The sequence below is a fragment of the Arvicola amphibius genome, chromosome 2, assembly GCF_903992535.2.
Source record: "Arvicola amphibius chromosome 2, mArvAmp1.2, whole genome shotgun sequence".
Taxonomy (NCBI): domain Eukaryota; kingdom Metazoa; phylum Chordata; class Mammalia; order Rodentia; family Cricetidae; genus Arvicola; species Arvicola amphibius.
In genome coordinates this window covers 739,608-753,547 of record NC_052048.2, presented here as the reverse complement: position 1 = coordinate 753,547, position 13,940 = coordinate 739,608, and the positions used below count along the sequence as shown (strand labels likewise).

Sequence of the window (13,940 nt, the reverse complement as noted above, 5' to 3'; positions counted from 1 at the left end):
AATTGAGTCCATTGATATTAAGTGATATTAATGACCAGTGGATGTTAACTCCGGTAATTTTTTTGTAGTAGAGTTTGTGTGTTTCCCTTCTCTGAGTTGTGCTGGTGAGGGGTTGCTAGATGTCTGAGTTATTGTGGGCATTGTTGGACTCCTTGGTTTGTGATTTTCCTTCTGTTACTTTCTGCAAGCCTGGATTTGTGGCTACGTATTGTTTAAATCTGTTTTTGTCCTGGAATATCTTGTTTTCTCCATCGATGGTGAATGCAAGCTTTGCTGGGTATAGTAGTCTGGGCTTGCATACATGTTCCCTTAGTGTCTGTAGCACATCTATCCAAGACCTTCTGGCTTTCATGGTTTCCATTGAGAAGTCAGGTGTAATTCTGATAGGTTTCCCTTTATATGTTACTTGACCTTTTTCCTTTGCAGCTCTTAATATCTGTTCTTTATTCTGTATGTTTTGTGTTTTGATTATTATATGGCGTGGGGATGCTTTCTTTTGATCCAGTCTATTTGGTGTTCTGTAGGCTTCTTGTACCTTCATAGGAACATCCTTCTTTAGGTTGGGGAAGTTTTCTTCTATGATTTTGTTGAATATGTTTTCTGGGCCTTTGAGTTTTAATTCTTCTCCTTCTTCTACCCCAATTATTCTTAGGTTTGGTCTTTTCATGGTGTCCTAGATTTCCTAGATGTTTTGTGTTAAGAATGTCTTAGATTTGTTTTGTTCTTTAATCTGTGAGTTTATTTCCTTTATAGTATTGTCAGAGTCTGAGGTTCTTTCTTCCATCTCTTGTATTCTGTTGGTAATACTTGTCTCTGTAGTTTCTGTTCATTTACTCAGAATTTCCATTTCCAGTCTTCCCTCGGATTGTGTTTTCTTCATTACCTCCATTTCATTTTTCAGGTCTTGAACTGTTTCCCTTACCTTTTTGATTGCTTTTTCTTGTTTTTCTTGGGTATCTTTGAGAGATTTATTTATTTCGTCTACCTTTTTGTTTGTCATCTCCATTTCTTTATGGCAGTTTTTTACCTCCTGTTTAAGGTCCTCTATTATTTTCATAAAGTATTGTTTAAGGTCAATTTCTTCTATTTTTTCTGGAGTAGGGTGTTCAATTCTTGTTGTTTCGGGATGTCTGGATTCTGGTGATGTCATGTTGCCCTTCAGGTTGTTGGATGAGTTCTTGCATTGGCGCCTGCCCATCTCTTCCTTCAAATGGAGCCAGGAGAGACTTGGTGTCTTTGTCCAATCTTTGCTGTGACTGAATCTGGGTGGATCTCCTCAGTGCAGGGGCAGGAGCTATTCCTGACTGGATGGAACTCATCAGCACTGAATCAGGGATGCTGGTAGCCTCAGGACACTGCAGACAAAAGGGTGAACTTGGTGGCAGGGCGGGGTCGAGTATCACACAGAGAACCTTGCAGCACAGCTGAAGATACCTACACTCCCTTGCTGGAATCCTTAGACCTTCCTGGAGGGCAGCCTCTCACCCCTCTGGGTGGATGGCCTTGGTGCAGGAGCGGGACACTGGTCCTGAGCTAAGGACCTTGAATACACTAGAGAGGGCTTGGGAGAGTTATGGACGTGTGTACCAAAGACACCCTGTACCAGGCGCTGGGGGAGGGGAGCTGTACTCTCTTCCAGGGCAGGTCACCCCAGGATAGCACACACTCACCCATCCAGATGGAGCTCCACAGCACTGAATCAGGGATTCCTGGTAGCCCAGGGATGCTGCAGGGACAAAAGAGCAAAGGTGGAGGCAGGGCGGGGTGGAGTATCACACAGCGCACCTTGCAGCACAATCTGAAGGAGCCTGCACTCCCTTGCAGGAATCCTCAGACCTGCATGGAGGCCAGCCTCTCACCCCTCTGGGTGGATGGCCTTGGTGCAGGAACAGGACACTGGTCCTGAGCCAAGGACCTTGAATACACTAGGGAAGGCTTGGGAGAGGCAGGGACGTGTGTATCAAAGACACCCCAGGAGCTGGGGGAGGGGGGTTGTGCTCTCTTCCATGGCAGGTCGCCCCAGGATAGCACACACTCGCCCGTCCAGATGGAACTCCTCTTTGATGAACTTTAATACAGTGCTTTGCAAAGAGAAAACATGTCTTAGTTTTAGTTCATGGTACACCGTTTTCTTGCTACTGTATGACTTTGAATACTGATGATAAATAAGATGTCATATTGAAGGTAATCACCTTTCTAAAGACCTAGTGACAATTTGTTTCAAAATAGCAAAGGAACTTAGACCTTCCAAAGGAACAAGGTGAAGAAGCTAGGACTTTGTGTGTGTGTGAAATTTTACAAATAAGTGAGTTGTGGGAAAAGTTTTCTTTCAAATTTTGATTTTCATTGTTATATATAAAGTTTAGGATACAATCTTCAACTCATGAAATGTGTTTAGTGTTTGTAATAGTTACGTTCTTCATAGATGTGAATAATACCCAATAGAAACAACTTAAGGAAGGAAGGGTTTATTCTAGCTTGCAGTTTGAGAGGAGTTGTCCTTCAAGTGAAAGAAGGCATGATGGTGCCTTTTTGTGTTGACCAGAACTTGAGGCCACTGCTTGTTATATCTCTGCAGAATCAGGAAGCAGAGAAGACTCAGGCAAGAACATAGAAAACTTGACGTTTCAGAGATGACATTTGCACTAATGAGATCCTTCTTAATAAAAATTCCATAACTTTCCCAAACAATGCCACTCACTAGGGACCAAGTTTTTAAACACATGAGCCAATTGGGAACATTCTGCATTAAAACCAGAAAGTGGTTTTAACATAAAGCTTTAAACATAGATTAGATAAGTTTTTGTTAGCTACATGCCTGTGGCCTATGTGTCTATGTCCTGGAAACCCAACTGGGATGGATGGGAGATTAAAGCAAACATATCAAAGACCTAATTGAGAAACACTAAACACTGAAACAGCTATAATAAAATATAGGCAATACACTACATGATATAGGTATAGGAAAAACTTTCTTTTTTTTTTCTTCTTTCTTTTTTTGGTTTTTCGAGACAGGGTTTCTCTGCAGCTTTTTTAGAGCCTGTCCTGGAACTAGCTCTTGTAGACCAGGCTGGCCTCGAACTCACAGAGATCCGCCTGCCTCTGCCTCCAGAGTGCTGGGATTAAAGGCGTGCGCCACCACCGCCCGGCAGGAAAAACTTTCTAAATTGGAGTCCATTTTCCCAAGAATTAAGATCAACAGTTGACAAAGCTCTACTTCATAAAACTAAAAAGCGTCTGCACAGTTAAAGAAACAGTCAGTGAAGTGAAGAGGAAGCCCAAGAATGGGAAAGGATGTTTGTCAGCTATATGTCTGAGAACATACAGAATATGTAAAGAACTAAAAAAAGGGGGGGGGGCTAAATTACCTAACAAAAGCAAGCAAGCAAGCAAGCAAACAAACAAAAACCACCTTTAAATAAAGAAAACAAATGACCCATTTAAAAAAATGGGCCTGAGACCGGAATAGATGATTCAAAAAAGAAAAAGAAAAATTAAAGGCTAAGAAATGCCCCAGAAATTGTTCATCTCTAACAATTAGTGAAATACAAATCAAAATATCCCTGTCAGAATAACAAATACCAACAAAAGAATGGACAACAGATGCTTCAGGGGATGTAGAGAAAAGAGAACCCTTATTCCTTTTTGCTGGAATTACAAAGTGGCCCAGCCACTCTGGAGCATTATCAAAAAGCTAAAAATAAACTTACCATTTGACTCGCCTATACCTCTCCCTGGTTTATGCCCAAAGTACTTGATATTCTACTTCACAGATACTTGCTCAACCATGTTCTATTGACAAAAACTAGGAAATGGAAACAACTTGAATGTCCTTCAACTGAAGAATGGGCAATGAAAATATGTTACATATACACTATGGAATACTGTTCAGCTGTAAAGAAAAATGAAAACGTGAACTTTTCAGGTAAATGGATGGAACTAGGAAAGATTATACTGTGAGAGGTAGCCCATACTCAGAAAGACAAATGTCCATATTCTCTAGCTCCAAATCTTCAGATATAAGTACATATCTTGGAGTAACTGCAGAAATCAGGAAAGCATTGCCAAGGTGCAGAGTGGGGAACAGTAGAAAGAGGACAAGTGATCAGACAGAGGAAATGGAAAATGTGGGAGGCTCTAATTAGGCAGTGAGAAGGATGATAACAAAAGAAAGGTAAAACAACAGTAAGACTGTCTGAAAAAGTCATAAGGACTCATACTATTAACTAATTAACTAAAAGTTCCTGTAATATAGTAAGTCTCTGTATAAATATCCATATATAATTTAAGTGAAAATTTCCCATCTGGGCTGACAATACTTTCTCCAGGAAACAAGGCACTTCAGGCACAGATCCCAGAGACCCCTGATTTGGAACTTATTTGAACTCCTCCTCCCTGAGGACTAGATTTCATGGTACCAGAAAACACCATGCAATCTTCCAAAGGCAGGAAGCAACCAACAGTGCTACCCAGCTATGATGCACATGAATGACACCGGTCATCATGGCATGGTAATCCTAGGGATGCAGTAGTGACATACATTTCTTGTCAGTAAGTAGACTTTATTATTTTATTTTTGTACCTAGAAGTATTTCAGAGTAGCCTTTCTTTTTTTAAATGTCTTTTTAATTGATTTTTATTGAGCTCTACATTTTTCTCTGCTCCCCTCTCTGTCTCTCCCCTCCCCTTCAATCCTCTCCCAAGGTCCTCATGCTTCCAATTTACTCGGGAGCTCTTGCCTTTTTCTACTCCCATGCTAATTTGATCTATACACGTCTCTCTTAGTGTCCTCATTGTTGTCTAAGTTCTCTGGGATTATGATTTATAGGCTGGCTTTCTTTGCTTTATCTTTAAAAACCACTTATGACAATTGTCTTTCTGTGTCTGTGTTACCTCACTCAAAATGATGTTTTCTAGCTCCATCCATTTGTCTGCAAAATTCAAGATGTTGCTATTTTTTTCTGCTGTGTAGTACTCCATTGTCTAAATGTACCACATTTTCCTTATCCATTCTTTGGTCAAGGGGCATTTAGGTTGTTTCCAGGTTCTGGCTATGACAAACAAAGCTGCTATGAATATAGTTGAGCACATATCCTTGTGGCACGATTAAGCATCCTTTGGATATAAACCCAAAAGTGGTATTACTGGGTCTTGAAGAAGGTTGTTTCCTAATTTTCTGAGAAATCACCACACTGACATCCAAAGGGGTTTACCAGCTTGCATTCCCACCAGGAATGCAGGAGTGTTCCCTTTACCCCACAGCCTCTCCAGCATAAGTTGTCATTAGTGATTTTGATCTTGGCCATTCTTACAGGTGTAAGATGGAATCTCAGAGTTGTTTTGATTTGCATTTCTCTGATGACTAAGGATGTTGAACATTTCCCTAAGTGTCTTTTAGACATTTTAGATTCCTTTGTTGAGAGTTCTCTGTTTAGGTCTGCACTCATTTTTTTATTGGATTATTTGTTCTTTTGATGACCAATTTCTTGAGTTGTTTGTATGTTTTGGAGATCAGACCTCTGTGTGATGTGGGGTTAGTGAAGATCTTTTCCCATTCTGTAGGCTGTTGTTTTGTCTTGTTGACCATGTCCTTTGCTTTACAGAAGCTTCTCAGTTTCAGGAGGTCCCATTTATTAATTCTTTCTCTCACTGTGCTGCTAGGGTTATATTTAGGAAGTGGTCTCCTGTGCCAATGCATTCAAGTGTACTTTCTACTTTCTCTTCTATAAGGTTCAGCGTGGCTGGCTTTATGTTGAGGTCTTTGATCCATTTGGACTTGAGTTTTGTGCATGGTGATAGATATGGGTCTATTTTCATTCTTCTACATGTTGATATTCAGTTTTGCAACATCATTTGTTAAATATGCTTTCTTTTTTTCATTTGATATTTTTTGCTTCTTTGTCAAAAATCAGGTGTTCAAAGGTGTGTGGATTAATATCTGGGTCTTCGATTTGGTTCCATTGGTCCTGCTGTCTTTTCTTACACCAATACCAGGCTGTTTTCAGTACTGTAGCTCTGTAGTAGAGTTTGAAGTCAGGCATTGTGATGCCTCCAGAAGTTCTTTTATTGTAGAGGATTGTTTTGGCTATCCTGGTTTTTTTGCTCTTCCATACGAAGTTGAGTACCATTCTTTCAAAGTCTATGAAGAATTTTGCTGGGGTTTTGATGGGCATTGCATTGAATCTGTAGATTGCTTTTGGTAAGATTGCCATTTTTACTATGTTAATTCTACCTACCCAAGAGTATGGGAGATCTTTCAACTATCTGGTGTCTTCTTTAATTTCTTTCTTCAAAGATTTTAAGTTCTTGTCATACAAGTCTTCACTTATTTGTTGAGAGTTACTCTGAGATATTTTATGATAGTTGTGGCTATTGTGAAAGCTGATGTTTCTCTGATTTCTTTCTCAGCCCTTTTATCATCAGAATAGCTTTCCTTATACACAAAGCCAAATAAAGCATCTGCCTAATGCTGTTCAACAATCTTGAGGTGTTTTTCATTTTTCACTTTCTCTTTCGAAATTCTCTGCAGGCATTTGGGCAATCCTTCTCTATCCATCGTAAAGTGGCTGAGGATGGAGAGACTCGGGAGGAAACACTTCTACAGGAGTCTGCATCCAAGGAAGCTTATTATCTAAACAAGATCTTGGAGATGCAGAATGAACTGAAGCAGAGCCGGGCTGTGGTCACAAATGTCCAGGCAGAAAATGAGAGGCTCACAGCTGTCGTGCAGGAACTGAAGGAGGTAAACAAACCAATTCCCTTTAAGTGTTTTCTTTCAGTATCTGTTTGTCTTTAGAAATTTCCCTACAGAGACACTCCCCTATGTGTTTTTACTACAATTAAGTTAACAATCAAAATCAACCATCACAGAAAAGAATAAACAAAGTTTGGCAAGTCCTTAGTTTGATAGATGCCGTGTGAATGTAACAATTGAATTAACAGTATTGTATTTATTTAATAAAATGATTAATCTTGTTTCCATAGTATTACTGATACTGATAAAGGCATATACACTTAGGTGTTATGTGTAAACACTGACCTTATGTATACATGCATGTATGTTAAAAACCTCATCTAAATATAATTGTAGGGTACCATAATAGGAAAATTGTTGAATTAAGTTTTAGGAAAATAGTATTCTGGTCTCAACTCTGCTACTAGTTTTAGTATTATGTTCATTTATATGTAGGATTTTTTTTTTTGTTTTTCAAGACAGGGTTTCCCTGTAGTTTCTAGGGCCTGTCCTGGAACTAGCTCTTGTAGACCAGGCTGGCCTCGAACTCAGAGATCCGCCTGCCTCTACCTCCCGAGTGCTGGGATTAAAGGCGTGCGCCACCACCGCCCGGCCTAGAAATAATTTTTATTGAATCTTAAAAAATTAAGTTAAACTAAGCTGGGCAGTGGCAGTACATGCCTTTAATCCCAGCACTCAGGAGGCAGAAGCAGGCAGATCTTTGTGAGTTCGAGGCCAGCCTGGTCTACAAGAGCTAGTTCCAGGACAGGATCCAAAGCTACAGAGAAACCCTGTCTCAAAAAACCAAAAACAAAAAAAATTAAGTTGAACTAAAAGAACATGTTTTAGGAATTGTCCATCCCTGGACTCAAATATCTTCTGTACCACCTACCAACAATGTAATCTGGACAAATTGTGTTTGTTTCCTTTGTCATCAGCTTTTCAGTTGCTGTAATAAACACTTGAGAGAGTCAACTTACAAAGATAAAGGATTTATTTTGACTTGAATTTTGGGGATTTTAGTCCATGATCAAAAGGTCCTGTTGTTTTTGGGTGAGACAGCACATCATGGTAGAGAATGTATGGCAGAACAAACTAGAACTAACTACAATCTTTATACAAAAGAGAACAAAAGAGAAAGAGGCTGGGGCTCCACTGTTCCATTTAAGGACAGGCTTCTCAGACTGGAAATATCCCACAATATCCTACTTCTTAAAGTTTCTACTACCTCCCAATAGTGTCAAGCTATAGACTAAATCTTTAACACATGGCTCATTGTATTGGGTAAGGTCATTCTTTTCAGCAAGGAGATAGTAATACTAACAAATAGACCCCTTTTAAATGCCTGGTGCAATAAAGGTTTGAAAGTAGTTCTCATTTTCTGTCTCTTTCCTCCCTCCCAAGTCTCTTGTTAGTGTCTGACCACTCTAATTGTTACTCTGTGGTTAACTGAAAAAAAAAAGAAGGTTCTCTGTGTTTCACCAGCTGTATTTCTAGTTCCTGAATCTACAGAGAATAACTTTCTTAGTTTTATATTTGTCTGGACAGATTTAGCCTATTCCCAAGAACTATTTTGGCAAAACTGTCTTAAAATCTCCTCAGAATGTGCATACCTAGAGGCATTGGCACTCTCTCACATGATGTGGTCTTGGGTCAGCACCCTGGCCATTCTTTTTAGCATTGATTTGTGACATCTGTTTACAATGTGTTAAAAAAAAGTTTCCACTGATTATATTTACCTTTGTTGACGATTCTTAAAAATACAAACCATTGGACCTATGTGTTCTCCTTGTACATTCAATTCAGTTTTAATCCTTTGGTTTCAATTTTTCATTTGTTTATCCATTCAAATTATCTTTAATGTCTGTAGTAAGCTAGGCAAATGCCTTTAAAAACAAATGTTTTGTCCTCTTTGACTATAGTTTTTTTTCTTTTCAAGAAGGTCATTTAGTTTGCACGTTTTGAGATTGAATCCTTTTTTCTATAATCCATTTTTGGATAATTTTTTCATAATGCCTTTGAGATTCATCTAAATTGTATATATCAACATCAAGTTTGTTCCTTTTTATAGCTGGTATTATTCTACTGTATTGACATATTAGAGTTTGTTTAATTGCTTGCCCTATTTGTGAGCTTTTTGTTCCTCCAGGTTTTGGCGGCTATGAATAAAGCTACTGTACATATTCATGTACATTTATGTTTTTCATGAGCATAAATGATATTTAATTATAATTGTCAATTTGACTTCTAGAACAGATTAGGTGATGGGCATATTGCAGATTACCTTGACTGAGTTAACTGAGATGAGAAGACTCATCCATAAGGGTAGCACCTTGCTTTAGACTGGAAGTCTGATGTATAAATAGGACAAAATGAGCTGAACACAAGGTTCATCATTCCCTGCTTCCTGATTGTGTATGTGATGTGACTAGCTGCTCCAAGCTCTTGCCACATTGATGGATTGTACCTTTGAACTATAAGTAAAAACAAACTTTTCTTCCCGTATGTTCCTTTTGTAAGGATATTTTGTCACAGCAGTAGGAAAAGAAAATAATTCAGCACATGCTTTTATTTCTCTCAGAAGAGTGAGAGCTCATCTGAATACCAGTGACTACATTTTATATTACTATTAAAGTTTTATATAAGAGATTCTGTTGGGCTGGAGAGATGGCTCAGAGGTTAAGAGCACTGCCTGCTCTTCCAGAGGTCCTGAGTTCAATTCCCAGCAACCACATGGTGGCTCACAACCATCTGTAATGGGGTCTGGTGCCCTCTTCTGGCCTGAAGGCATACACACAGACAGAATATTGTATACATAATAAATAAATAAATAAATATTAAAAAAAAAAAAAAAAAAAAAAAAGAGATTCTGTTTCCCTGTATTCTTTCCAGTATTCAATATTGTCAATATTTTTTCATTATATATGTTCTAATAGGTAGTGATATGATAGTTTTGTGATTTTAATTTTCTCAATGGATGATAACGTTGGATATGTTTCTTGTGCTTATTTGCCCTTCATGTCTACTATTTAGTGTTTGTTCAAGACTCTTACCTAGTTTATTTGATTTTTTCTTTAAGTTAAAGTTGAAAATTCTGTATGTATTTTGGGTATAAGTTCTTTATTAGATAAATGATTTGCAAACATTTTTACCCACTATGCAACTTGTCTTTTCATTTACTTAATTAAAAACATCTCTTTGGGGGCTGGGCATATGGCTCAGAGTTTGACATCTTGGCTACTCTCCTAGAGGACCTGGCTTTGATTCCCAGGACCCACATGGTGACTAGCAAGCATCTGTAACTTCAATTCCAGTACCCTCTTCTGGCCTCTGTGGCACCAGGCATGTTCGTGGCATGCATACGTACATGCAGGCAAAACATCCATGATTATAAAAAGTTAAATAAAACAATTACTTGCCAGCATTAGATACTGTGTTTTGATACTATAATGAAGTACCCTAGATAGGATATTTTGTAAGGAAAAAAAATTAGTTTACAGTTCTGGACATTCAAGGGCATGTCAGCTCAGCTCTGGTAAGGATCTTGTTGTGGTGATAGGAATTTCTATAAGAGAGAGGGTTTACATCATCAAGCAGGAAGCCAGAGGTATTTTGGTCCCACAATCCCTTCTGAGGACACACCTCTAATTAACCTAAGAATCTCCTTCTATGCCCATCACTTAAGTGTCTCCCCCTTCCTAAAACTGTCACATGGAGGACCAATCTCCCAACACATGTCCTTGAGAAACAAACCATATCCAAACTATTGTACAGAGTAAAATAATTTTCATTGTGATGAAGTCTAATGTATAAAAAAACCCAATTTATTATGTGGTATGGGTACCATACAGCTCAATGGTACAACACTTGCTTAGCATGTGCAGTGCCGTAGATCCAATTCAGAGGGAGAGGAAGAAAGGGAGAGAGAGAGAGAGAGAGAGAGAGAGAGAGAGAGAGAGAGAGAGAGAGAGAGAGAGAGACAGGAGAGATAAAGACAGAGAAAGAGACAGAGATAGAGAGACAAAGAAAAAAGAATGTTTTTGTTGTCTTGTTTAAGAACATTTAAAAAGGTTTATTTTATTAAATTATGTGTATGTGTGTGCCTGCATGAATCATGCATACCATGTATGTGCAAGTACCTGTGGAGTCTAGAAGACAATGCTGGATGCTATGGAGCTGGATTCACAGGTGTTTGCATTAGCTGGAGAGTCACTGGACTCTCTGAGTCACTGAGCAAAAGAGTGGCATAAATTTGTTGGAGTGAATCCTCAAGTTTAAAGTGATAAATAGCTTATCCAGATGTGAGAAGATTGTGGTTAAAACCAGGATGACAAGTGAAGGTAGTGAAAGTGGCTATATTTTCAATACACATTGAAGTTGGAGCTACCATGTCCTTCCTTCCTTCCTTCCTTCCTTCCTTCCTTCCTTCCTTCCTTCCTTCCTCCCTCCCTCCCTCCCTCCCTCCCTCCCTCTCTCCATTCACTCTCTCCCTCCCTCCCTCTCTCCCTCCCTCCGTCCCTTCTCCCTCCCTCCTTCATTCCTTTCCTCCCTCTTCTACCTCTTTATGTGTGTGTGTGTGTGTGTGTGTGTGTGTGTGTGTGTGTGTGCATGTGTGTGTCTGTTACTGGGATTGAACATAAGACCCTGCAAATGCTAGGAACGTATTCTAACACTAATCTACATTGTCACCGAGAGATAGGTATAGCACAAATAATAAAAACCCAGAGACAGGGGTTAAAGCTGAAGACCGGAGAAACAGTGCAGTAAGCCACTAGAGAGATCTTTTAACTCTACCAATTCTCAGACTGAAGAAACGATCTTCAGACTGCCTAGACTGCACTGTGTCTCCACCAAACCTCCTACTACACACTCCATTGAGTTCCTGTCTTTTCCCCTTTATATTCCTCCCTCTATCCAGCTTCCCCAGTGTTGGGATTCAAGATGTAAATATGGCATGTCCTGAACTCCTACACAGGACCTGATTATCTTGTCTAAACTTTTTACATTTCAATTTTATGTCATTATTTAAATCATGGTTGGCTAGTTTTGTGGTTTACCTCATCCACTCTGTTTTTAAGTAGGTCAAGAAGAGGAGAAATGGAGAGGAAGAGTGAGAGTGAGAGGGAGAGGGAGAGGGAGAGGGAGAGGGAGAGAGAGAGAGAGAGAGAGAGAGAGAGAGGAGAGAGAGAGAGAGAGACTAAGTCACTTTGGGCAAGAGGTTTATTAGCCTCAATGACATGCACACAAAGAAGCACAGCTCTCATCTTAAAGAGAATAAAAGATAACTTATTCTGGAGTCATTTTGAGTGATCATGGTCTGTTTACACAGATAAAGGTTACCCCAAATTGTATGTGTCAAGAGACAAATCTCAGAAGATAATAAATCAAAATATTTTGAAGACAAAGAAAACCAAGACAAAACAGAAAACAAACAGCCTTTAAAGTTCCAATCTTGAACAAAATTCAAAATGCCTATGAGATATGAAAGAAACAAACCAAACCTAAGTTTCTGGACCAAAGTGATTTCAAAGCAAACAAATGAACTAAATACCTTAAACCAAGAGCTTTGAAGGTAGACTAAAAAGGCATATGTCCTATTAGGATCCTTAATTTACTAGCTCAGAATAAACAAGTAGATTGTTAACCAAAGCAAGAGAGATCCAAGAGCCACAGAAAGAGCTAACAACCCATCTGAGGAAATAACATCAAGAATTCTGGACTCAGTAGTTTCTGGCAGATTACTGAATCCCATTCATGTCAATTCCTTTGGTGAAAAATGGATCATTTCCAGAGTTCCACATTGTGTCATCAGACACTTTTGAAATACTAAACACAGTTTTCATCTTATAAGAGATCGTTTATTCTGTAGCCATTGTGAATAATCATGCCCTCGGTTAACTTAGGTTATTCCAAATTCCATGTTTCAATGTGGAAGTGGTTTTATAGTTTTGCAGACCAAAGAAAGTCATCAATCATGACATGTTTAAATTACATTGGTGGGGACATCAGAAAGGTGGTTGCAGCAAGATGGAGGAATCTGTTTTAGGCCTCAGATGATGTCTGATGACATTCTTAGCTTTTGGGTTTGTGGATGCTAGTGGTCTGCCTAGTTAATAGATTTCAAAGGTTTTCTTTCTTTCTTTTTTTAATCTATTAGCCACAGGGTGTTAGTTCTACCACTCTACATGTGGGCAAGGAATGGCTACTGATGGTCTTGAAGGTAGCCCAAGATAAGGTGGTTAGTTAGCCTCTGCACTTGCAGCATTCCGAACTCTCAACATTAGTGCGGTTTCAAGCAGCCAGTCTTTGCAGACACAGCTTCTTTCCAGAAATTCTCCTTCACAACTCTAACTTCATGGCAGAAGTCCGAAGTTAAGCCTCAGTGCCTCACCAACACTACCCCAACTCCCCAGAAGGCAAGGTTTTTGTTTTGTTTTTAGGGTTCTTTAGGAGGATGGGCAGGAAGGTGCTACACTACAGGGGAGTAAGTAAAGTTACCTTTGTATTACGAAGTTTGGTTGAAAGACTATTTGCTCTGTGGTTTGGGCCGGGAGAAAGGTGCTTGGAAAAGTCCAGCGTATGCTTTTAGAAAAATGTTCAGATGAAGAATTTCATGAAAGAGTGGGTGGGCCTAGTTAATATGTGATCTGTGAATTGTGACATGTGTCATTTGTAGGATTTGTGAGATGTGGTAATGATCTGGCTGTCTCTGACCCCCAGGCTGTAGGAAGGAAGGGTTTGTTCTTGCCAGCCCCTCTGTGTAGGGCCTCACTAGCTGGAAGTCATGCTTCTCTGCTTATGTGGTGCTCTTGTTTCCAATGTTTTGGTCTATAAATTGTTTAAAATATTCCTTGAGAAAGGTAAGGATCTTATGGTCAAATACATTTAGGAAGTGGTACGTATTGTATTTTGCTCTAACAGAGTGTTAATATACACAAGCTCAATGAACATTGATATTTTAAAGGTTCTGCGAGGCCTAGGAGAAAAAAAAAGTGTAGTTTTAACATGATTTCCTAAACCTCCTTTTATTTGAGGATTCCTGTTTCTCTCTCAAGCTATGAACACAAAGATGTGTTTCTCCCTCACTAATCATCTGTATCATAATTAAGTGATATGTCTTATCAGTCATAAAGTAGCATGGTTAAATATTTAATGCATTTTTCTACAGAGATGGAAAGGGAATAAAACATAAATATACATGGAGTGG

General features: G+C 39.1%; 1 protein-coding gene across 3 annotated transcripts in view; it reads left to right on the top strand.

Annotated features, from left to right (window-relative positions):
* Positions 1 to 13,940, top strand: part of Bicd1 (BICD cargo adaptor 1) — a 173,159-nt gene that overhangs the window by 84,466 nt on the left and 74,753 nt on the right. For all 3 annotated transcript variants that reach the window (XM_038320929.1, XM_038320930.1, XM_038320928.1), the window contains exon 2: positions 6,530 to 6,742. In XM_038320929.1, coding sequence (XP_038176857.1) covers positions 6,530 to 6,742 — 213 coding nt within the window. The remainder of the gene's footprint in view (positions 1 to 6,529; positions 6,743 to 13,940) is intronic.